Genomic DNA, 25,306 nt, shown 5'->3' with positions numbered 1-25,306 from the left:
CAGTATAGAAAGTACATGTTAGGTACCTGAGATTTATTAATTGCTGTGGCATAGAATTCAAAGTATTATTTAAAAGTCTCTTCCAACAGAGAAGTTTATTGTATGGATCACTTCATGTAAAGGTATTTACTTAAAATATAGCCTTAAAAATCTCCAGTGATCTAACTAGCAGAGATATTCAACAGAGATTTCTATTGTACATGTTTTATTAACGTATATACTTATACATGTTAAAAACTGCTATGAAGTATTAGTGTACTGAGACTCTATTACTTCCAAAAAGAGTACAAATATATAACTACTGACGGCAAAATAATTTTATGAAAACAAACAACAAAAGAATTACTGACTAGTTTTTCTTAAGATTCTCTGGCTGAATTATAAAACCTATAGTTTGATTAATTCATCATTTATCTCAAGAATTAGAACAAAAAATTTTAGATAAACTTGAAACAGTCACCTTAGTAAAATCATACTTTGATATAAACTAACAAACATAATACCATATCCAAAATGAAGACAGAGTCTAGGATAGAACAAGAAAATAATTTGATTTCTTAAAAGGAAGATTACTGTTCACTTCTGTAAAAGACTTTCTATTTTAAATAAATTAAGTAAATCTAAGGATTTACCAATAAAAACTATAAATGTATAAGTAGATTTAAAAAAATACTTGATTGGAATGTGAATTATATCTCAATAAAGCTGCTATTTAAGAAAAATACCTGCCATATCTCTTTTCAAAAACTCCAAATTCTGGCAATAATTGTTTGTTTTAGTTCCCTACATAATACTTGCATTTCACTTCTTTATAATCTATACTATAGGATTCACAAAAAATCCAAAAAGAATCCTTTCACCATTCTCATTTCTTCTTTATCAACTCCTTATTTTGCCAAAAAATACCATCAATTCACTAGGACACCTTTTTTGTGTTAGGAAAATGGCCTCTGTCTTAACTATTGGGAACCTACATAATACTGTTCAGAAAGTCCACATTTCTAAAACTTTTATTTATTCACATATTGAACCTCACATTCTTAACTATCCTTCTAGTTGGACAAAAACAGCGGCCTTTAAAAAATGGGGAGGAATACATATTTCAGACTGGTGATTCTCAACTACACCTCCCAGATTTTGATACCTGGCCCCACGGAGAGAGGAGGAGTTGTGTAGAAGCAAGCCCTCTTTCCCCCACCTGCAACCCTGGGACTTACCGGATAAAAAGACGTTATTGATGGGAGTATGTAAAAGTGTGAACAGTGCAGAGGCAGAAAAAGGTTTGAAAGACACTCTTTTACCCAATATTCTGGATTGTGGATTAGCAGCATCATGTTTACTCATTCCCTCAGTAATATGTAAAGGGAAAAAATCTAGATTGGCGAATCTGAGAAACACATTTTAAATAATTAAATAATAAAGAATGTACATAAACACCTATATGCCCAGCCTCTAAATTTTAAAATTTAAATTGATTTAAAACTTGTGAAGCACAAACCTTTACGGCAGAACTAGAAGTCTGTTCCCACCAGGCTCTCATATCTGAGAGCAGCCAATCCGGCTCCTTCAAAACTCTGAAGAACTGACAAAACTCTGACATCAAGAGTCATCATTTTTACGCATTTCATATTTAAACAGCAAATGCTATAGCTTTGAAAAAAAAAAACCTCTCAGAAGTATAAATTAATGTGCCTTTCCCTAGACATCTAGTCCTTTGGCCAGGAAACATTGAATAACTGGTAATTTACTCCAAATCTCTCTTTGACAGTTAGGTCACTAAGGATATTAATATGTCAAATAAAAAAGCAACTCTAATGATATATACTAACTGATCTCCCTGCATAATTATTTTTTAACCTAAACTCTCTTATCTATAATGTTATATGACAAAGACTACTCTACCAATAAGAGATTAGAATCCTAGAATAAGACTATATCTCTGTTATTAAACTTATATTAAAAAAAGTTACAAAAGACTTGGTTTTAGATCATAGAAACTTTCCATGTGTGAATATAAGAAAACCTCGAGGTTACCTCCTTATTCTTTTCACTATCTTTACAATGTCAATAACTTCTTAATCTAACATGAATTTATTACTCTAGAATACTTCCTTTGGTTAATTCTCTTATTTTCATATTTTTTCAACTCACAGCTTTCAATCTAATTTATCTGGAGAAGATTTTCTCAAATACATGGACGGAGGGAGAGAGGATCAACATTCCATTAGTGACTCAAATTCAAGAATTTTCAATGTTTATACATAAAAACTTCTGAAATTGTTTGGTAATACTTAAAAAGAAGTGTTGTTCTTATTCCAAACCTAGCTAACATTCTTTCAGCTTTTAAAAGGAACTGGATCTACTGTCAACAGATGTAAAAAAGCACAGAAGAAACAGACTTTTAGTTTTATACAGATTCAAGATGTCTTTAAAAAACAATCTCAAAGATACAAAAAAAATCAGTTAGTCAATTTCTAACTGTGGATTTAAAGTGAAATATTTCATTAAAAAATCTTTTTTATATTTTATTATCTGATACAATTTTTAAACAAGATTTAAAACTTTAAATTCCAGAAAAAAAATTCAGGGAGGGGCATTTTAGAACCCAGTGAATATAAAGAGAAAATAAGTCATCTTAACAATCTGATTACTAAAAAGTTCACAATTAAATCCACAGAATCTGTTAGAAAATGTCTGGCAATACATGAACAGTGAGCAGGGCTGTTAAGTTTCTTTGCCATGTTTAAAGCTTTCCTGCCCTCAATCAGGAAGGCTGCATATTGCACTATACAGCTTAGGTGAAAGATTGGTACACAAGGTTGATGGTACATAAGTTAACACATTTAAGAAAAATACCCAAAGTTCTACTACAGTACCAATATCCTCATTTAAATCACAACCTTCCGCTTCACTGTTCTTTTTGAAATGAAAAGAATTTACCGAAAACAATGCTCTGATATGGACTTTACCATTTTAAAAGATGAGAGGTATCATATTAGACAAGAAACCTCTAATAGAACAGATAAAACTTCAGAGCATGTATATACTTTTTTCCTTTTTTTAAACCAAACACACTTAGCAGTCTATAAACCCAACTAAAAAAAGAATTACAGTTGGGCAACCTAATATTATTGAAAGCATTCTTATTAAGTTAGCACTAATCAAGACTTTTCTATTGCTTGTCTGTCAATCTTTTATTCTAATTCAATCAAAATGTGAACCAATTTTATACAATCATAAAGTGTATGATTTGAGAGCTGAGTAAAAATAAACTTGATAAATTTTAAACATTACTTTCCATACTTTTTCATTGATAGAAGACAACGTCTTTACATAAATATTACATTCAAATCTTCCATTACTTTCAACTTAATTTAAAATAAGTATAAAGTCATATATGTTTTTAAATGTAGGGAAAAGGTTATAACAACATGCTACAAACAGAAAAGAGACTTAAGTGCTTGAGTCTTTCTTCATATTATACAAAATATTTTTCCCTTTGAACAAATTTCTTAAAAAAATTATTAAATACAGACTCAAACGTAATTTTCTATCCATAGCTTGGTATTCAACTTTTTTTATGTGCAGTCAACAAAAGAGCTTTAAACTCATTCCCATAGCTGAAGACAAGGTCCATTCAAGGAGATGGCACTAACACATGTGCCAATGTGAAATTTTAAGAAATAATAATTACATCAAGAAAATTATACTGAAAAATTTTAATAGTAAAAGTATATATTTTAAAACCTCCTAAAACAAACCCTCAAATCACACTCTTTTTGATATGAACTTTGCCAGCACTGTTCATGTTGGCCAGATAATACTCTAGTTTTCTTTAATAAAGTAAAATGAAATGCATACCAGCAGCAACTACAGCTGGAGGAGGCGAACCTGCCTCACCACCACTTGTCTGACTCATTGATGCTACAGATGTTTCTCTAGATGGAGGTAACTGTAACTCCTTGGGGAGAAGATCATAGACAGATTCTGTTGGAGAGGGAGAAAAAATTTTTGAAAGAGTGTAAGGCAATAACCTAATATATGAGCACGAAATTAATAAGTCTTTTCTCTCACGTGGAGAACTGTATTATTCACACACACACAAAACTTCATATAATTACTGTTGTAAAGAATTACCAGCAAATGTTTTTTTCTTTTATTATATAATTTTATTGAACTGAAGAATAAATTTTCCATTAGTTCTGCCCTATATTCTTCTTGGCTTTTATTCCTTATGATTAAGATGGTCTCCAGAAAAAGTCATAAAATTTTAAAACTGAATGAAATTGGAAAGAATAGAAGAAATGTCAAATAACTCAAAATGTTCCAGTATCTTCCTCTGTAATAATAAGAGTGTAACTTACCATCTTTTACATATGAGTTAGCATATACTAGTGTCTATCAGCTTGAAATTGACTTCTTCGATTAGACCATTAGCCTAGCCCTGCTCTTTTACCCAGCACCTTTAAGCAAATTTTTTTTTTTCAGATTTTATTTTTCCTTTTTCTCCCCAAAGCCCTCTGGTACATAGTTGTGTATTTTTAGTTGTGGGTCCTTCTAGCCGTAGCACATGGGACACTGCCCCAGCATGGCCCAACCAGCAGTGCCATGTCTGCGCCCAGGACTCAAACCAGCGAAACCATGGGCCCCGAAGCGGTGCGCGCAAACCCAACCACTTGGCCACAGGGCCAGCCCCTTTAGCAAATATTTTAATTTGCCATTATAAGGCATTTTTCCCTCCTAAAGAAGCTAAAAAAGGAATGTCATTGCTCAAGCAAATACTTCTTACTCTGAGGCATCTCCAATTCTACAAAGGCACAAGTATAGGATACTCTTAAATCAGAGAACATAAATGCCCATATTACATTATGATTACTTTTGTATCCCAGATTACAGAATATTATCTTTTTCAGTGTCTTTTATAATTCTAATTGTCCACAAAATTAAATTTATATCTACTATTTTAAAAATCCTTTTATAGTTATTACTGCATGGTTTTGGGACAGAAATAATTCTCAAAATATCTTCAAAAAGTAGTAGAATCAATGTTGGAAGGAACTTTAAAAGACCAATTACAATCATATGCCCATTTTAAAAAGAACCGAGGCACAAGAGTTTAATGGACTTGCCTAGTATTCCAAGAAACCCAACATTCCAACAATTAAAGAAGTTTATTAATTATTTGCATGATTGATTCAAAAAGCAAACGTAGCACTATAAGATACTGTATCCTCGGTGACAAACAATATTTTTAATTAACTTACTACTGAATTCATATATACTTGATCCTCCCAGTTAATCATTAAAGTATATATCCTAACTGATGTGGACAGGAATAAGGAAGAATGTCAGGAAGGAAAGCTAAAATTAGAAGTTGTACTATTAAATGATCTTCATTAACAGTAAAGAATTAACTTAAAAGTTTCTTTTGAAAAACCCTACTACTTAACAGTTGAAATTTCCATCTTCAAAGCATTTGGCAAATGTGTGAATATAATATGCCCTGACTGAAAATTTTCAGCTTGTTAGAATGTTGCCAATAGCATTACGTAAACTACTTCCATTTTTCAAATAATATAGGCGGAGAGTAGGGAGAACACAATTAAAACAGAAATGCCATATCATCAAATATTGATTTTAATACAATTATTTTTCTCAATACATGTTGAAAACAAGAGTTCCTCATACATAAAAGTACACTCAAGTCCTTTTTTCCCCAAACAAAAAGGAGATTTGAAAATAGAAATTAACTTAGATGAAAGATCTACCAAAATACACTTATGTCAAGGGAAAAAAACTTATCCTAGTAATAGCCCCATCACTAACAGCACTTCGCTGGTCAAAACTATTTCTCCACTTCACTAATTATTATTATTTTTTTTTTTAAAAGAGTGGCACCTGCGCTAACAACTGTTGCCAATCTTTCTTTCTTTTCTTCTTTTTTTTCTTTCTTCTCCCCAAAGCCCCCTGGTACATAGTTGTATATTCTAGTTGTGAGTGCCTCTGGTTGTGCTACATGGGACGCCGCCGCAACATGACCTGATGAGCAGCGCCACGTCGGCGCCCAGGATCTGAACTAGGGAAACCCTGGATGCTGAAGCAGAGCATGCGCACTTAACCACTTGGCCACAGGGCCGGCCCCTCTAATTATTAAAATGAATAAATCAAATCAAAACAAACCCTTGTGGACTGAAACACTCTATCTTTCCCAAAAAAGGGTATAAAGTTGAGTCTACATTAGAGGTACAAAAGCAATGTTAACAAAAATATATTGGAAAGTAACTAAATACAGAACTTATATCACAAGACCTCCCTCTCCCCATCCCTCAAAACAAAGTAACACACAAGGTCAAGTGGAAGAAGTGGGAAGCATGGATTCACTCCTTCATCAAAGTATTTTCTGATTAAGTGACTCAAGTGTTCAGAAATTCGAGAAGTCAGAAGTTTTATCTCATCTATCCAAGGGAAGTAGTAGTTAATATCGTCCTTACCAGCACAGGCTCTGATTTCAGACAGAACTGGGTTGGCTCTGCAACATTAAACAACTTCTCTAAGACTTAAATGCTCATTTAAACTTCTTTTACCCTATTACCTCAAAGATTTTCCTTCCAAGATATAACTGTTCAACTCAACCACATACACTGGTCTTTCTCTTAAATCTGTTTCCCATAAGACATAAAAAGATTAAAGGTATATAAATTATGCAGTTTACACTACTGCCATTTGATCCTAAATTCAATCCAAATTAAACACTTTTACAGTCTCCACTAGCCAATGAAAAAACTCCTGAAAAAGAGCATAGGTATTTTAAATTCATGAAAACAAACAGTCCTAAGTAAGTACTAGATATTTCATGTTAAGCCACCATATCTATTTTTCTTGTGTTATCTTTTAAATCAGTTAGATAGATAAGGAAGGAAAGAAATTCTAGATTTTTAAACATAGAATATGAAGAAAGAGAATGGGAAATCCATAATGGAAAGGCAGCTTCCTGAGGAAAGACTTCATTAGAAAACAAAAGTAAAATCACTTTTAGATTTTTTTTACAGAGAGACAATGTTACAAGGTTTCTTCTTGGGGCGGTAAAAATGTCCTAAAATTAGATTATGGTGATGGTTACACAATTGCAAATATATTAAAAAACCACTGAATGTGCACACTTTAAATGGATGAATTTTATGATATGTGAATTATACATTGGTAATACTGTTTTTTAACAAAGAGAAGTAGAACAAGGACAAGCGAGAATTGCACAAGAGCAAGTTAGGTTTCTCAATGTTCCTAATAAACTTCACGGACAAAAAATATCTCTTCACATAGTTTCTTTTTTTTTTTTTTAAAGATTTTTAAATTTATTTCCTTTTTCTCCCCAAAGCCCTCCAGTACATAGTTGTGTATTTTAGTTGTGGGTCCTTCTAGCTGTGGCATGGGGGATGCCACCTCACCGTGGCCTGATGAGCGGTGCCATGTCTGTGCCCAGGATCCGAATGGGTGAAACCCTGGGCCACCAAAGCAGAGCATGCAAACTTAACCACTCGGCCACGGGGCCGGCCCCTTCATATATCTTCTATTTGTGAAAAATGAAATTATGAGGAAGGTCAAGCTGCAAACTAATCTAATTTGCTTTTTAAGGCTCTTCTACTAGAGGATCAAGAAAATGCTACAGGCATAGTTACCCTAAATTCAGTAAAATAATTGATGAAAATCTTAAAAAGTTCTAGGGAACAAGATGAAGAAATACAAACAATAAAATAGATGACGCTAAGCAATAGCACCCAAAAATGTATGGGTTCAACCTGGAGGGAGGTGGTTACTATATCAATAACTTGTACAAAGATACTGAATTTGTGAATGACAGGCTTAAGAGGGATATCTCGTATGCTATAATTCATCACCAATCATGAAAGGTTGGAATAGTTGCCCAAAGGAATAAGGTGAAATTTAATAAGGATTAATGTAACAGCTGATAAAAACTGCTCTTGTGCAATGTACTTAAATGCACACACTTTCTCTCTCTTTTTAAAGATATTTATACATGATTTTACTTTTGTTTTCTAAGGAATTCTTTTCTCTGTCTGCTGGGATTGGGGTGACCATTGTCATGCATTTTTTTTATTAACATTGCTAATAATTTGGGCAATCACAATGTTTAGTCAACTTAACTTAATGGTTCATTATGAATTTTAGTTGACCAAAATCCCAACATAAGTCCACTGCTTAAGAATCTATGTAGCAGGGGCTGGCCTCGTGGCCGAGTGGTTAAGTTCGCGCGCTCCGCTGCAGGCGGCCCAGTGTTTCGTCGGTTCGAATCCTGGGCGCGGAAATGGCACTGCTCGTCAGACCACGCTGAGGCAGCGTCCCACATGCCACAACTAGAGGAACCCACAACGAAGAATACACAACTATGTACCGGGGGGCTTTGGGGAGAAAAAGGAAAAAATAAAATCTTTAAAAAAAAAAAAAAAAAAAGAATCTATGTAGCAGAACTAGGGCAAGTGTAATATAATAAATAACTCTGTTAACATAAATTATTAATGCAAGTGTGTGATAAAAGAAATTAGGCAGAAAGGGGAAGAAGCTCAGATCAAGAATTTGTCTTCTCTTGGTGCAATAGTGCAGAGCCTAGGGCAATGAGGAAGAAGGAAGAAATGGAAGAATGAAATCATTTTCAGATATTGATAGAAAATTAATGCTTCCCAATGTTGGGTGGGAAGGTGAACAACGTAAAAATGGGCTGACTGGCTGGCATGTTTGCTTGGTCATTCAACAAACTCTGATCCATTTATGTCTCTGATTATTTCTGGGTCAATTCAGTCATTTATTCTTAAACACTGGCTAATAAGGGGTGAGAGCTTCACTATACCTTATCAAACTCAAAGTAGACAGAAATCCCATCCTGAGGGTGTAAAGTAATGAAAGAGAAGGGAAAAACTGGTAACTTAACAGTGCAGCTTTGCTTTTTTTTTTTCCTTTTCAATTGGGAACTCTGTTGCCTAACTGCGGATGGCCCAATCCCATTCTCTACTGTTTCATTCTGCACGTTGCTCAGTTCCAGGAAAAGACTTCAAACCCCCATATTCCCTCAATTTCCCCCGGAAGAGTCCAGGGAGATAAAACAAAGTTAACAGCTAAGAAAAGACATGCTTTTCATGTTATTTTCTCGCAGCAAAATAACAACATTAATAATACAATTACAGCTACCATTTATTGAGCATTTTAGCAGGGCTAGTCACTGTGCAAAGCTCATTATGTACATATTCTCACTTAATTTCAAAACAATCGTGTGAGGTAGGCTGTACCAATCAAGAATTTGAAGCTTGTGTAATGGTAAAAAACGAAAAACACGTGATAAAATGAAAGACAGGAATGATAGATACAAAGTCTAGGACAGCGGTTTCCTTTGATGGGGAGACAAGGAGATAGGACAAAGGAGGAGCAGAAATAACTTGGGCTGGACAGCAGGCTCATGGATCTTCTTTTTACTAAAATATATAACCTAATCAAATCAATAAATACAATAAAAACTAAGGATATGCATGGATGGTACACAGCCTGAAAGGGCTGTTAAAAAGGACTCTGTAAATTATTATTCCTGGGGCTGGCCCCGTGGCTGAGTGGTTGGGTTCGTGTGCTCTGCTTCAGGGGCCCAGGGTTTCACTGGTCTGGATCCTGGGCACGGACCTATCACCACTCATCAAGCCATGCTGAGGTGGCATCCCACGTGCCACAACTAGAAGGACCCACAACTAAAATATACAACTATGTACTGGGGGACTTCGGGAAGAAGAAGGAAAAATTTTAAAAAAAAAAATCTTTAAAAAAATTATTATTCCTTTTTTGGAATTTTTATCCTTACCTCACCCTTGCTGACCTCATAGTTAGCGCTCACTGTTCAACTACTTTAGGATTAGTGAGTAAAAACCAAAATTGTCAGAAAGCCCACCTACTATATGACTTTCCTGAAGACTATCTTAATTACTTCCAGGTAACAAAAATAAATAAAAGTTGTATGCAACTAATACTACAGATTTAACTCCAAGCAGAGATGAAAAATAAAAAGGGAAAAAAAATTCTGTAAATAAGATGTTTCTGTTCAATTGTCAAGCAAGCAGCTAAGTGGAAATATTTGTGGTAAAAAGGATGATACTTTGTATTGGGAATGCTTAAAAAATTTAACAAAAATTGAATTGATACTCAGCACAGGTATTAGTTATTCAAACAATGAATGTTCCCTGATATCAGATGCAAACAACATAATACTGAAAAATCCATTTATAAATATATCTTGTTTCAAAAATGGGATTTTACTTTTTTTAAAACTCTAAAGACGAAGCTACTTGAGCACCCAAAAGAGTGAAGATTTTCAAAAAGTCCTCGCAAATAGTTTGAGAACTGCCTTACTCTTCCATCTCTCTATTAACTATCTCAATAAGCTGGTGAATCCCAAGGCTATGGTTTCACGTCAGACATTCTAAAACAAAATGCCTGGCACCTCCACTGTGCCAGCATAGTTCTGCATTGAAAAGAGACAGCATTCATTCTGTTAAAAACACTTCGGGCTTGACAGTCATCATACTTGGCATCTCCATTGGAAAAATGTTCTGGCTGCAGGTCTACTGGATATTTGGTTTCTAAAAGATTATGAAGTCCAAGAATAACTGGTAGGTGACGCTCTGTTTTAACAAATTTTTCTCATCTAAATTTAAGCCAGTTTATTGGTTTGCTGTCACATATTTACATAATAATATCACTTCTTCCTAACTGTATTTTATTATTGTTTCCCTAAAACGACCTAGTGTTCTAAGGTAATTTCAAATAATATACAGCAACATAAATTATATCAATTTGGAGAATAAGAAAACTAACTGGAGCTCCACAATCATTTTAATATAGAACAGCATATATTTTTTCTAGTAGGTATTACTTTTCATGTAAAAACTTCACAATTATTTTCTAAATAACTTCTTAACATTTATGAAATACAGAATGGAGTATACTATTCAACCAACCATTTTGATTATCTATATTCTTAATTTATTTATATTATTTTCTGAAGAAATTACTTAAGTTTGTCCTAGAAGGAACGAGACTTTCAAAGTTATAGCTATAACTTTTTTTTTTTTTGCTAAGGAAGATTTGCCCTCAGCTAACATCTGTGTCAATCTTCCTCTTTTTGTATGTGGGTCACCAAAACAGCATGGCCACCAACAAGTAGTGTAGGTCTGTGCCCAGGAACCAAACTCTGGCCACGGAAGCAGAGCACACCGAACTTAACCACTAAGCCATGGAGCTGGCCCCAACCTAAAACATTTATGGCTTATTTACAATTTTCAAAGATCTTACAAGAATACTTTTCAATAGAGCTTTAAAAACTGTAGAGTTCAGGGCTGGCCCTGTGGCCGAGTGGTTAAGTTCGCACGCTCTGCTTCAGCAGCCCAAGGTTTTGCTGGCCCAGATCATGGCACCACTCATCAAGCCATGCTGAGGCAGCATCCCTCATGCCACACTAGAGGGACCCACAACTAAAAATATACAACTATGTACCAGGGGGCTTTGGGGAGAAAAAGGAAAAACAAAATCTTTAAAACAAAAACAAAAAACTGTAGAGCTCACAGGCTGGCCCCGTGGCCGAGTGGTTGGGTTTGTGCACTCCGCTTTGGCAGCCAGGGTTTGCCAGTTTGGATCCTGGGCGCAGACCTATGCACTGCTCATCAGGCCATGCTGTGGCAGCATTCCACATAGAACCAGAATGACCTACAACTAGGATATACAACTATGTACTGGGGCTCTGGGGAGAAAAACAAAAACAAAAAATTGTAGTTTAGACAAACTCAAAAAGTGGTGAGGAGGGTATCTATGGTGGGGGCGGTGGGGGGGGCGAGGCCTGACAAGGGGTTTCAGAGCCCAAGCACGGTGAGGAAAGTGTTAATGGGGAGGAGGAAGAGGGAGAGAGAAGAGATATCCAGGTACAGAGTCCAAGCAATGTAAAGAAAATATCTGCAGCCTGGTATGTGCTGTCAGAGCCCAGGCAGGTTGAAGAATATATGGGGGCAGGGGGAGCAGGGAATGGAAGGATGACCCAGCTTGGGGTGGAGACCAAGAAAGTGGGATGAGGAGAGTGTTCATACAAGAGGTAAGCCTGAGGCACAGGGGGACAGCTTGCTGGGGGCGGGGGGGGAGGGGGTAGAGACCAGGCAAAGTGAGAGCCTCCACTGGGATGGGCAGTCCAAGCAGAATGAGGATGGTATCTATCGGAGGGAGTGGGGAGAGCCCAGCATAGGGTGTCAGAGCCAGAGCACGGTGAGCAGTGTATCCTCAAGGGGATGGCACAAGGTATCACAGCACAAGCCCAGTAGTAGGAAGACGACAGAGGGTGGCCAGCACAGGAAAGCAGAGCCTGAGCAGGGTGAGAAAGGTGTCCATGCAGGGGGTGCCCAGCATAGGGTGTTAGAACCCAAGCAGTAAGGAGGATATCCATATAGTAGCTGGGGTATCAAAGGTTAAGCAGGAAGTAGAACGTGCCCATGTGCAGAGTGAGGAAGCCCAGCATGGGGATTAGAAATCCAAGGAGGGTGAAGACAGCATTCATGTAAGACGTTGGAACCTGAGGAGGATGAAGAGGACATTCCCATGGATGGGCAGCCCAGCATAGGATGTTGGAGTTCAAGCAGGATAAATAAGACATCCATGGGAGTTGAGGGAGCAGAAGCAAACAGCAGCTTTAGGCAGGTATCAAAATCCTAGCAGGGTGAGGAATGTAGGATGGATGTGGGGAGTCAGAACTCATGCAGTGTAAGGAGGATGCCCACAGGTAAGCAGGAGGGCAGCTCTGGGTGTCACAGCACATGTGGGTTGAAAAGAGTATTCACGTAGGAGGACAGCAGCCACAGCCTGGAGGCAAGATACGGGAGTCCAAGTTGGGTAATTAGGGTATTAACAAGAATGGGAGAGGCAGTGGCAACAGAAGCTTCGTTACACAGAGGGAGACTGCTCAAATAAGTAAATATATTAAGATTAAAGGAAATCAAGTTTCCCAACGTCAAACAAGGGAGTTACAAACATAGAAAGGAAGAAAAACAAGAAGGAACCGTATGGTTTTGAGTTGCAACTGGAGGTATCGGTGTGAACTCATGATAGTCAATATGAATAGAAAGAAAAATAAAGACACAAATGTATGTATGTGTGAGTATGTGTATATAAATATACATATATTCCCTAGTGCTGTCCTCTGAAAGGTCCTGTGAGCAACAGCACCCCAAAAGCATATTTATGCAAAATGAGCACATCTCATATCCAGATCTTGGCTTCTAAATACCCTTTTCCACCAAGAGTAGGTAGGGTTTCTTTGAGAAATGGTTGACATCAGGGCTAGGACAGGGAAGGTACAAAATGAGCCTGGAATATCTTGTTTTGCTAAAAGTAAGGAAATACTCAAAGAATTATGGGGGACATGCCAAAAAGACACAGAAGCCAGCCTGTAGAGGCTCTCATTGGCCAAACATGAGATAATATGAACATAAAAATAAGTAATAATAGTCACAAATTATAATCTACTGAAAACACAGGAGTCCTTACTGATATAAAACAGTAATGAATAAACTGAAAGTGTGATGAGAAATGAGATATGAATATAGTTTCAAAGTACATTTCCACAAAATATGTATTAATTACAAAGGAGAAATAGAGTAACTTTATAATTTCTTCTGTGTGTGAGGAAGACTGGCCCTGAGCTAACATTGAAGACTGTCACTGAGCTAACACCTGTGCCAATCTTCCCCTATTTTAAGTGGGAAGCCGCCACAGCTTGACTTGACAAGCAGTGCTAGGTCCCCAACCAGGATTCGAACCTGCGAACCCTGGGCCACTGAAGTGGAGTGCATGAACTTAACCACTATGCCACTGGGTCAGCCCTGAAATAGAGTAACTTTAAAGTGGAGAATGCTGACAGACACTACCTTAAAAGTGATCAAAGTGAGTATCATCAGCAATGACACAAATCAAACTTGTATGTTACCTGAGAGGATGCAATACAAATACATCATTATTTCTGTTATATTCTTGCCAAAGATGCATAATTTGAATATAATCACGAGGAAGTATACAAATCCAAATCGAGAAACATCCCACAAAATAAGTGACTTGTAATCAAAAGTATCAGAACCATGAAAGTCCAGGAAAGACCAAGGAACTATTTCAGACTGAAGGAAACAATAAGACATGACAACTAAATGGACATGTGATTCTAAACCAGATCCTTGTGCTTTTCAGGACATTATTGGGACATCTGGAGAAACCTGAATGAGGTCTGAGAATTAGATGGAAAAAATGTATTGACGTTACTTTTTTAAATTTTGGTGCTTATATTGTGATTATGTTGGAGAATATCCTCGTTTGTTGAAAATACATACTAAAGTATTCGGAGGTGATGGGGCATTATGTCAGCAACTTACTCTCAAATGGTTCAGGAAAAAAGAAAAAAAGTTCTTTGTACTGTACTCACAACTGTTTTATAAGTTCAAGATTGTTCCAAAAGTACATAAAAGCACACATTTCACTAAAAATTTCTTAGTTAATTACTACATAGTCCAAATATTCAGCTCTGTAACTAGTAGTTTTACTTTTTTAAATTGCAAGTTCCAAAGAAATGAATATATCAAAGGAAACAAGCTTATTTCATGTCTTCACATTTAGATATCTGGTCATCTACATTGTCCTCCCTCTCACTTTTCCTACCCTTTCTGCCTAAAATCACTCAAACAAATGAAACCAAATACTTTGGTACAGAAAGATAACCTGGGCTACAAAATATATCATGTTATTTCTTCGTCATATTTACTTATTTGACACCTTATTTGCCACACTCACAGGCTCAGTAGTTTTTGCTATGCCATCTCCTCTTTACTATTACTTTCAACCTGACAGAATAGCAATTAAACATTCATTCAACACACACTTAGCTCCCACACTATTAAACTAGGGACACAAATATAAAAGAAAATCACTTTTATGAAGATCAGTCAAGAGAAAATAAAATTAATCAAGTTTAAAATAACGCAGTATGGTATATGTTTTAATAGAAGTACGGGGTGCTTTGTAAGTGGAGAAGAGGGAATCCTTAACACTATCTGCGAAAGATCAGAGAAGTCCGCACAGAGGATGTGATACCTGAAGTAAATCTTGAACACTGAAATGGATATTCAGCAGACAGGTTTGTGAAGAAGGAGGAGAAATTGTAAAAGCAAACCTGATCAAAGAGTATTTTTATTTCAGTTATTTCAGTTTTTGAAGTAATTTAGTAAGTTAGAATACGAGAGTTACATTGAGGTGTAACATGAGATGAGGCTACTAAAGGTATAGAGAGACAAGACATGAAAGGCCTTCTATACCATGCTAAGCAGTAAGGATTTTATCTCTCAGCACACAGGGAGCCTTTGAGGGTTTAAGCAAAGAAATGATAAGCTCAGATTTGTATTTGAGAAAGATCATTATTCCAGGTATATGCAAACTAGGTCCTAGAGATGGAGATGAGTAAGAAGGCTTTTACAACAGTCTAAGTAAGAAATAACGAGGTCCTGAACCAAAGCAGTGGCAATGAGAATGGCAAACAGGATATGAATTTAAAAATGTTTAGGAAACTGATGAACTTAATTGGATGACTGGCTGTGAGGGACAGAGAGAGTGAAAAAAAAAAAGAGTTCTAAGCAGCTCATAGGAATTCTAGATTGGGAAAACTGATGGAAGGTGGTGCTATTTCCCATAATAGAGAATATATACGAATAAGAGCAAATCTGGAAAGATGATGAATTCAGCTTTAAATGATGAGGTTGAGGTACCTATGGTGCATCCTAGTGAACATGTAAATAGGAGAGAGGTCTAGAAACTGATGTTGCTGGGCACACAGACTTCTTTATTTTTGTGTTTCACACAAAATCTGTCCTAGAACCAGGACAGAAAATTATTAACATATTTAAAGTTATTGCTTGCTTTTAAAAATACAGATATGTAAGATATAAAAATTAAATTTGCCCATGACCTCATCATCCAAAGATAACTATTAAAACACTAGCATATTTATGTTTCCTTTCCATATTTTTCTATGTATATCTTTAAAACGTTGAACGCACATAAACTTAATTATCAAACTTTTCACTGAACATATTAATTTCTGATATCTACTGTATCTTTGACATCCTCATATCGCTATGCATCATCTTTATGCCTATTTTCTAACTCTCCACTGCTAGCCTCTTTGAACGACTACAGTTTAGCAGTACTCTACTTACAACAAGCACTCAATGTTTGCTGATGAGGTTATCAAAATACTAAGGAAGGCTACAGGGGTAATTATAAGTTGTGAAATAAGCTTCTAGAAAATTTCTAATTTTCATATTATTTTAGAAACACTGCTAATAAATATAAGAGGTAATAAATATCAGTGGTAAGGTGATAACATTGTATCTACTATAGAATGAAGCACAATTCGATAAATATTCATTCATTTATTCATGTACTCATTCACTCAACAAATATTTACAGACTGCCTAATGTATGCCAAGAACTGTCCTAGGTCCTGGGGATACATCAGTAACAAAACAGACAAAAATCGGCATCATGGAACTTCCATTCTAATGGACTTAAATTATGGTGACTGGTTGCTTGCTTGCTAACAAGAGAAGCAGGCTCCAGTGTCTTATAATTTTCTACCCCTACTAAACTCACATTTAATCATAGTATTACTAAAATAAGTTCATTTCAAGAACATAAGCAGCAGAAAAAGTTCAAAATACATTTATTTTAAAACTTTATAATGTAGGGGCTGGCCCCGTGGCCGAGTGGTTAAGTTCGCGCGCTTCGCTGCAGGCGGCCCAGTGTTTCGTTGGTTCGAATCCTGGGCGCGGACATGGCACTGCTCATCAGACCACGCTGAGGCAGCGTCCCACATACCACAACTAGAAGAACCCACAACGGAGAATATGCAACTATGTACCGGGGGGCTTTGGGGAGAAAAAGGAAATAATAAAATCTTTAAAAAAAAAAAAATCATCCTTTAAAAAAAAAAAAAAACTTTATAATGTATATACACATAATTTAGCTGAATGATTACAAAACCAATACTGAATAGAGATCTTTTCCATTGCTGAACAGTTAACCATATTACATAACCATACATTTAACAGCCATTCCTTTTAAAACTAAAATAATCATGTAGTTATCAATGTATGTAATAATTTATAAATGAAAAGAACTAAATAGAATTAATATTATTTTATGCATATTATTTTGTTTTTGATCTTAAAAAGACAGTTACTAAATGATGATTTTCTGGCTTATTCATAAAGCACACTATTGAAGTGTCCATATGTGCCAGGCACAATAATATAGTAAATAAAATAAATGGAATTCATAACTTCAGTGTTATTTCTAATCTCATAGAACTTGTATCACAAGGTAGCTCAGGAGTTTATTTTCTAAAAGAAGAAAAACCTAATTTTGTCACCACTAATTCATTTTGTGTGCATAAACACTAAAGTGACCTGCATCAGTTTCAAACAGCTTACAATCCAGTGAGGTAGACGGCAAGTACATAAATAACCAATGGAATCATATCAAGACATAGACGTTATATGTGAAAAAAGAAAGTAGGAGAGAATAAACATAAAGAGGGCAAGGTAAGAATAGTATGAATGGAATGAATGTAGTTTCATGAGATTAACCTAAAATTCACATAAAAAGCATAGAATTATAGAGGTAGAAGTGGTGAAAGTATCCACAAAGAAATTATGTTCCAATTAGGTTATGATTTAGCGTAGCCAAGACTGGTTAAAGCTGGGTCCTGAGCAGAACAGCTGGCTGAAAGATAAATTCTTTCCCGAGCATTCCCGTCTATGCAATTAGAAAGAACACTGAGGGGCCGGCCAGGTGGGCGAGTGGTTAAGTTTGCGTGCTCTGCTTCGGCAGCCTGGGGTTTTGCTGATTCGGATCCCAGGTGCAGTTATGGCACCACTCATCAGGCCATGCTGAGGTGGGATCCCACATGCCACAACTAGAAGGACTCACAACTAGAATATACAACTATGTACTGGGGGAGCTTTGGGGAGAAGAAGAAAAGAAAAAAGAAAAAAAAGAAGATTGGCAACAGCTGTTAGCTCAGGTGCCAATCTTTAAAAAAACAAAAACAAAAAAAGCCCACTGAAGTTAGGAACTCCATCTGTTTTATTTACTATATTATTATTGTGTCTGGCACATAATGGGCACTTCAATAATATGCTTAATAAATGAATGTATGAATGAATATATGAACAAATGAACAAATTCATTTTTATACCTATAATCTTGGGGGAAAGTAAAACAAACAAAAACTCATCTTGTTTTCCTTGCTATCATTACCAGAATGTCCACCACCTCAACTAAAAATGTCTTTTTTCTACAGTATTTCCTACTCCAAATACCCCATTCCCTCCATGTCCCATCTTCCAGCTTCTACTCCAGCATCAGCTAAACCACCATTTTCCTAATGAACAAACAAAAATTACTTTTCGTGATTTAGGGTCTTAATTTTCAATGATTTTTAAAGTTATTTCCTATCAAATTTCTTCTTTTCTATTCATGTAACACAAATTTTTTTCCTCTTTCAAGTCAATACTACAGAAATCAACAAGGCTTTGTCTTTTCTACTCTACACAAAGATTATCAACAATAAACAGAAATGTTCAAACCTCATACTTTTAGACATAAGTTGATTGTTTGCAGAGATCAAAAATATTTGTCTACCATGAGTGTCAATAAACAAATGACCAAGCTCATTACTTCTGCTTCTTAAGTTAAGAGAATGGTAATCAACAAGGAATATCAGAACTGCAGACGAAAATATGTATTCTTTATTTCTGAATGAAGATGCCTGGGATTCCATCACAGATTACTGAATAAGGGTTTACAGTAGGTAGGATCACAGAATGTATATTTTTATAAAGCTCCACAGCTGATTCTGGCCAAGAGCCATTACTTTAAAGCATGAAATTCAGCCTCAAATGTAGTGGCCTGAGTTTATTGTCTCTTTAAGTATTGCTAGTTATTTTTTTTTTTCCCTGAACAGTAGAAAAGGACTGCAACAAAAAGCTGAACTATCCTCTGCAGATTACCTAAATTTTTAAACCTTGAAGAGAAACAATTATACTTACATATCAAAAAGATGAAATGAACGTTGTTTATCTTTTCTGACTAAAATGACAACTGCTATTTCACACAGTGGTAGATAATTTTAGATATTTGATACATGTACACTTGAATAATACCTAAAATAATGAAACAAATTAGCACAGTGCTTGTTATTTTAAGCCTAGGAGAAATTATCCGGAATTACCTCTTATGGGCAAAAACAAGACTCTCAATGGGTAAAATTCACCCACTGACAGCATATGGTAGTTCTCCAGATCATCTCACCAGATTATCAGATGATTTCATCTGATAATATACAATTTAGAGTTTACAAAGTACTTTTATCTTTATAATCATAGTATTACTATATGTGAAAACTGCTTTGACTATAAAGTATACATAAGTGAAAATGGATAATTATTAATCTTATAAGTCCTAATTTCAGAATAGTTTGTTTCTTTTGTGTTTTAACTTCTCATTAAAGCATAGCATATACATATAGCAAAGTATACATATGTTAAGTCTTGAGCTTAAAGAATTTTAAAAAATGAACACAACACACACATCACCAACAATTAGGTGATTAAGCATCCTTCATGCTTCTTCCCAAGCATCATCCCTAGAGGTAACCAATCTTCTGACTTCTATCACCACAGATTATAGTTCTGCCTGTTTTTAAACTTTATATAAAGGAAGCATACAGGATATGCTCATTTATGCCTGGCTTCTTTCACTTAGCATTATGTCTGTTCGATTTATCAATGTTGTTGCAAAAAGTTAATTCTTTTGCTCTACTATATATCATTCTGTCATATTAATATTCTACAGTTAATCCATTCTGTTGTTAAATGACTGAGTTGTTTACAGTTTTACCTATTATAAAAATACTGTTTTGAACATTCTTACATGTACAAATATGTACTTCCCTTGGATATATACCTAGAGGTGAACTTGCTGGGTCATAAGGTATATGTATACTCAACTTCAGTAGATACTGCTGAAACAGTTTTCCCAAGTGGTCATACCAATACACACTCTCATCAGTGTATGAAAGTTCTGGCTACTCCACAAGCTCAGTCATAAAAAAGTTTTTATTATTTTTTATAAGCCATGTGCTGGAGGTGGAGTGGTATCACATTGTGGTTTTAATTTACGTTTCCCTGTCAACTAATGATTTTGAGCACCTTTTCATATGCTTATTGGCCATGTGGTTAACTTCTTTCCTGAAGTGACTGTTCTTTTACCCATTTTTTAACGGGGTTGCCCCTTTTTTAAAAGAATTAATTTGTAGGAGTTCGTTATATATTCTAGACGCAAATCCTCTGTCAAATATACATATTGTAAATGTATTCTTCCATATGTGGCTTGCCTTTCCACTCCCTTAATGGTATTAATAACAGGAGTTTTTAATTTTAGTGAAGTTCAATCTAACTATCTTTTCATTTATGGTTAGTAATTTTTGTGTCCTGTTTAAGAAATCTTTGCATAACCCAAGGACACGGAGCTATTCTACCATGTTTTCTTCTAGAAGTCTTTTTGCTTTACCTTCCACATTTATAACTACGATCCATCTGGAACTGGTTTTACTGTATTAAGAGGGTGAAGTCAAAGTTCATTGTTTTTCATATGGATATTCCGTTGATCTGGCAAGGAATATTTGTTTTCACTCTAAAACTATAAGTCTCAGAGACATTATCTTTTGGAAAGATGGAGTAGATGCACTTTTCCTTATTTCTCCCACTAAGTTCAGCTAAAAATCTTGGATATTATTATATACGTATTTAAAAAAAAAAAAAAATAAGACTGAAAGGTGGAGAAAAGAAGGTAGACCAGCTATGGATAGTGGGACCCAGGAACAATACAGAAGTGAGTTCTCTGGGTTTTCTTTTTGTCTCATGTATCCCAGACTGGGTGTTGGAGAGGCCAATAACCTTGAGATGCCAGTGGGCACAGACAAAAAAAGCCACAAGTCATTTCTGGATGAGTTTCAATTTACCTGATTTTTCTCATTATGTGTTGTAACTTTCTGCCTCTTTCCATGACTGGTGATTTTTGATAAAATAAAGTTAACTTTTAGTACCATGGTGATTTTTGATTGGATGTCAAACATTGAGAATTTTACCTTGTTGTGTGCTGGATATTTTAATATTCCTATAAATATTCTTGAGCTTTGTTTTGGGATATGGTTAAGTTACTTGGAAATAGTTTGATCCTTTTGGTTCTTGCCTTTTTTAAGCTTTGTTAGGCATGACCAGAGTATGTTTAGTTCAGATTTAATTTTTCCTTACTACTGAGGCAAGACCTTTCTTAAAACTACCCAATATCCTCTGAATTAAGAGGTTTTCTACTCTCCCTGGTGCAAACAAGCATCATACTCCAGTTGTCTGTGAGGTCTGAGCACTGTTCCCTCTAATCCTTTCAGATAGTTTTTTCCTCAGTCTTGGGTAGTTTTCCCACATGCATGTTATGATCACCACTCAACTAAATACTCAAAGGAGACCCTTTGCAGATCTCCGGAGTTCTAAGTACATCTCCCTCCTTTCCGGTACTCTGCCCTGAGATGAGAACTTTAGCTATCTTGGATTCCCCATACTCCTAGCTCTATCTCCTCAACTCAGCGAGAACACTGGGTTCTACTTGGATTCCCCCTTTCTGCAACATAGCCTGGAAACTTTCTCCAAGGAGTAAGCCAGGGCACTTGCAGGGCTCATGCCACTTGATTTTTTTTCCTCAGGGATCACTGTCCTTCTTTGCCTGACGTTAAATGTCAAGCGAACCGTTGTTTCATATATTTTATCTGGCTTTTTAGTTGTTTCAGGCAAGAGGGTAAATCTGTTCACTGTTACTCTATCTTGGCTAAAAGCAGAAGTTATTCTATTGTAATTTTAATCCATATCAACATGTTCTTTGCTCAGAGAAGATGAAGAACTAATATAACCATGTTCTACTTGACAACCTTCAATAGATTTGAAGATTTTTCAGGTTACTTAATTAAATATTCTATAAATATCATATGTGCCCTGTGTAAAAAATACTTGGTTAAACCCTTTGAGGTTTTAAAAAAATGAGTTTTAATCTTGTAAGAGTACAAAAATACTCTGTACACACAGACACAGACAGATGTACCATTTGTACTCTAGGCACAAAGGAACATGTAAAAGAAATTGAAGATATAGTAGGCTATACCCTCAAAGAACTGAAAATCTAGTTGGAATAAGGCAATATATGTTAAACATTTAGAGAATAAGAATAGGTTATACATTACTGAGAATGATTATAATTAAACACCAGAGATATGAGGCCAAGGTCTTGAATAATCAATAAAAGATTCTTTGAATATTTTGAGTCACATCTAGTAATATAACCAGTATAAACATATCATAACACAAGTCTATAGCAATAAGCAATTATCATAGACTCAGATATCTTCTAAAACCTAGTTTTGATTGTTCATAGCAGCAAGAGTGAAAACTAGGCTATTAAAATGTATAATTATGTGAGTGTAGCTATAAAATAACACAACAAAGCACCAAATATTTATTAAACGAATATTTATATGAGTGTCTGCAGCTTTATCCTTCTCCATTCTCTTCTTTCCCTCCACACACTCAAGATACAATGATTTTCAATTCTTCAGCCTTGCATGCCATTACCTTTATTTCTTTGCAAGTGCTACTTTTTCTGCCTGAAACACTGCCCTTCCCACAGCCCCTTTCAACCATTACTTCTTCCCAAGAAGCTTTTCCTGACCACTCCAGTCTTAGTTAGGTAACCTCCCTATATGTATGTCCTCTACCAGAATACTATCACAGACACTGTTCCACAATTCCCAGTTCACCTATCTGTATTTCCTATTAGACCATACATGTCATGAGGACAGTGGCTGTGTCAGTCTCGTTCATTCACACTATCTCCTCAGCAACAGCAGTGTATGGCGCAAACAGGCATTCATTTGATGAATACATGAATGAGCAAGAAAACAGAAGCTGTGGGAATACACAAGATTGCTGACAGATCATACAGAGAATGAAGCAGAAGGCTCAGAATGAGAAAAGAAGTCAGGAAGGAAGCTAAAGAAGAGTCAGAAGAGAGCCTGGAGAGTACAGAGTCAAAAAAAGAACAGTCTTGGGAGTGGATTGCCAAAAGATGAAAATGCCTCATTTGGTTAAAGTAAGGAAAAACTTGAAAGAATGCATTTATTTGATGTGGCAAAAGGTATTTCTTGATACCTTTGCCAAAGAAGGATCAAGAGAGTTATGGGGAGAGAAACCAGAAGGCAAAGAGTTGAAGACCAAATAGAAGTGAGGAAGTAAATGCAGTGTAAGCAGAAATATAGACTACTATTTGACAAAGTCCTTCCAAAGAGAAGGAAAAGGATACTTAAGGAGACAGGATCAAATAAAGGGTTTACTTTATTTCACTGTGTGAAAGAAGAAACTGCATATGCTTGACAGTACCAGAAAAACAGCCAGTAAGGAGGAAAAGCTTGAAGATCCCAGAGAGGACATACAAAAGAGATTTAATTAAGAAAACACCATCAGATTAGACAATTGTGAAACCATAACTGAATTTCCTAGAGAATGCTTGGATGCTAACAAAGAGTTAAGGGACAATTGGATGACAAAGAAGTTGAGATTAGTATAGCAATGAATAAAACAGTTTTCTAGGGCTTTGTTTTAGGATTATACAACTATAAGGAAATCATTTTCTAACTTACTTTTTAAGTATAATTTCTCTTGAAACTATATCATGTTGCAGAGGTACCTCCATAGAAACTGTAGTTAAACACAGTTTGACTGCTATGAGGAAACAAAAACATGAATGAAAAAAGATAGTTGAAAAATATTAAAGGAAGGTAAAGTATAGCATGGAATCAAGTCTAGGAGATTGAGGGTGTCTTAGAAAAAGATTAGACATTTCTTCCACTGACACGAGAGAAAACAAAAATAGGAAATGAGAAGAGTCAAACAAATTTTTGAGATGAAGACGTAAAAAGTTGAAGTACTTCAGTGGGATGGTTTCAAAGTGCTCTAAAAGACAATTCAGATAGTATTTCTATTTGCCAGTGGCTGTGCCCTAAAACCAGATGCTTAAGAGGCATGTAGAAATCCTTCTACACCTATTAATGTTTAAAGAGCCAATTATATCATATAGAAGAATTAAGGGATTAAGGCTCAGGGGATAAAAGTTCTAATACTAGAAGGTATCAGTATTATTATTAAACAAAAGTACGTGAATTCTCATTTGGCTTGATCAGAAAGTCGAAACTATGAGGCGCTATATACAGCAGATGATTATTAGGCTTTTCAAATATTATCATAATCTTTTACATGAAGCGGGGTAAGGGAGGAAGGAGAAAACCACAAGCTTCCTTAGAAATGTCTACAATCACTACACAAACCAGTACGATCCTTGTGTCAGGATACCAATACTCTTCACAAGAAATAAGAGGTAGGTAGCATGTCATATGAAAAAGCAAAGGTAGTCAGAAGTGGGCTTTCATTATAGCTCTATCACCTATTTTCTGTGTAATTTTGGGCAAGTGACTTACCACAGTAAGCCTTGGTTGTCTCATTTACAAGACGGCAGTAATATCTACCTACCTTATAAAGTTGTGAGCGCTAGCAATAACGTATACATCATGCCTAGAATGCTCTATCCAGCAAAGTGTAGGCATACAATAGGATTTTTACACTGATTAATGAATTCGTTCAAAAGTAATCTACTGTGAGCCAAGGATACAAAATTGAATAAGGTCCCTGTCCTTAAGGAGTTCTTCTGTAATGAGAGAAACAGGAAAACAAGGAAATACATTTTAAAAATTCAAAGTGGGGTGAAGGCTATGAAGAAAGCAAAACAGTAATCTGTAATAAAGAATAATGTGGGAATTACTTTATGAGAAGATAGTAAGGGAAGCCTCTCTGAGAGCTTCCTAAGGATAAGAAAGAATCAGTAACTCTAAGAGCAAAGAGATAAGCAAGACAATCTGAGCGAAGAGGATGTGCAAAACTCCTTAGGCAGGAAAAGACAAGGCATGTTTGAGTAACTGAAAGGGGCACAGTATGGTCTAAATATAGTAATCAAGAGATTCCCCTTACTAGCATGAGATAAGGTTAGTGGGGATGGTAGAGGACAGATCATGCAGGGCCTT

The 25,306-nt window shown here is 35.7% G+C and overlaps 1 protein-coding gene across 15 annotated transcripts in view; it reads right to left on the bottom strand.

Annotated features, from left to right (window-relative positions):
* NFAT5 (nuclear factor of activated T cells 5) overlaps positions 1-25,306 on the bottom strand; it is a 123,711-nt gene that overhangs the window by 59,020 nt on the left and 39,385 nt on the right. For all 15 annotated transcript variants that reach the window (XM_008518395.2, XM_070613782.1, XM_070613793.1 and 12 more), the window contains one exon: positions 3,862-3,987. In XM_008518395.2, coding sequence (XP_008516617.1) covers positions 3,862-3,987 — 126 coding nt within the window. The remainder of the gene's footprint in view (positions 1-3,861; positions 3,988-25,306) is intronic.

Source organism: Equus przewalskii, chromosome 3 (genome assembly GCF_037783145.1).
Source record: "Equus przewalskii isolate Varuska chromosome 3, EquPr2, whole genome shotgun sequence".
Classification (NCBI taxonomy): Eukaryota; Metazoa; Chordata; class Mammalia; order Perissodactyla; family Equidae; genus Equus; species Equus przewalskii.
The sequence above is the reverse complement of the archived record's forward strand: the minus strand, read 5'-3'. Positions and strand labels throughout refer to the sequence as shown.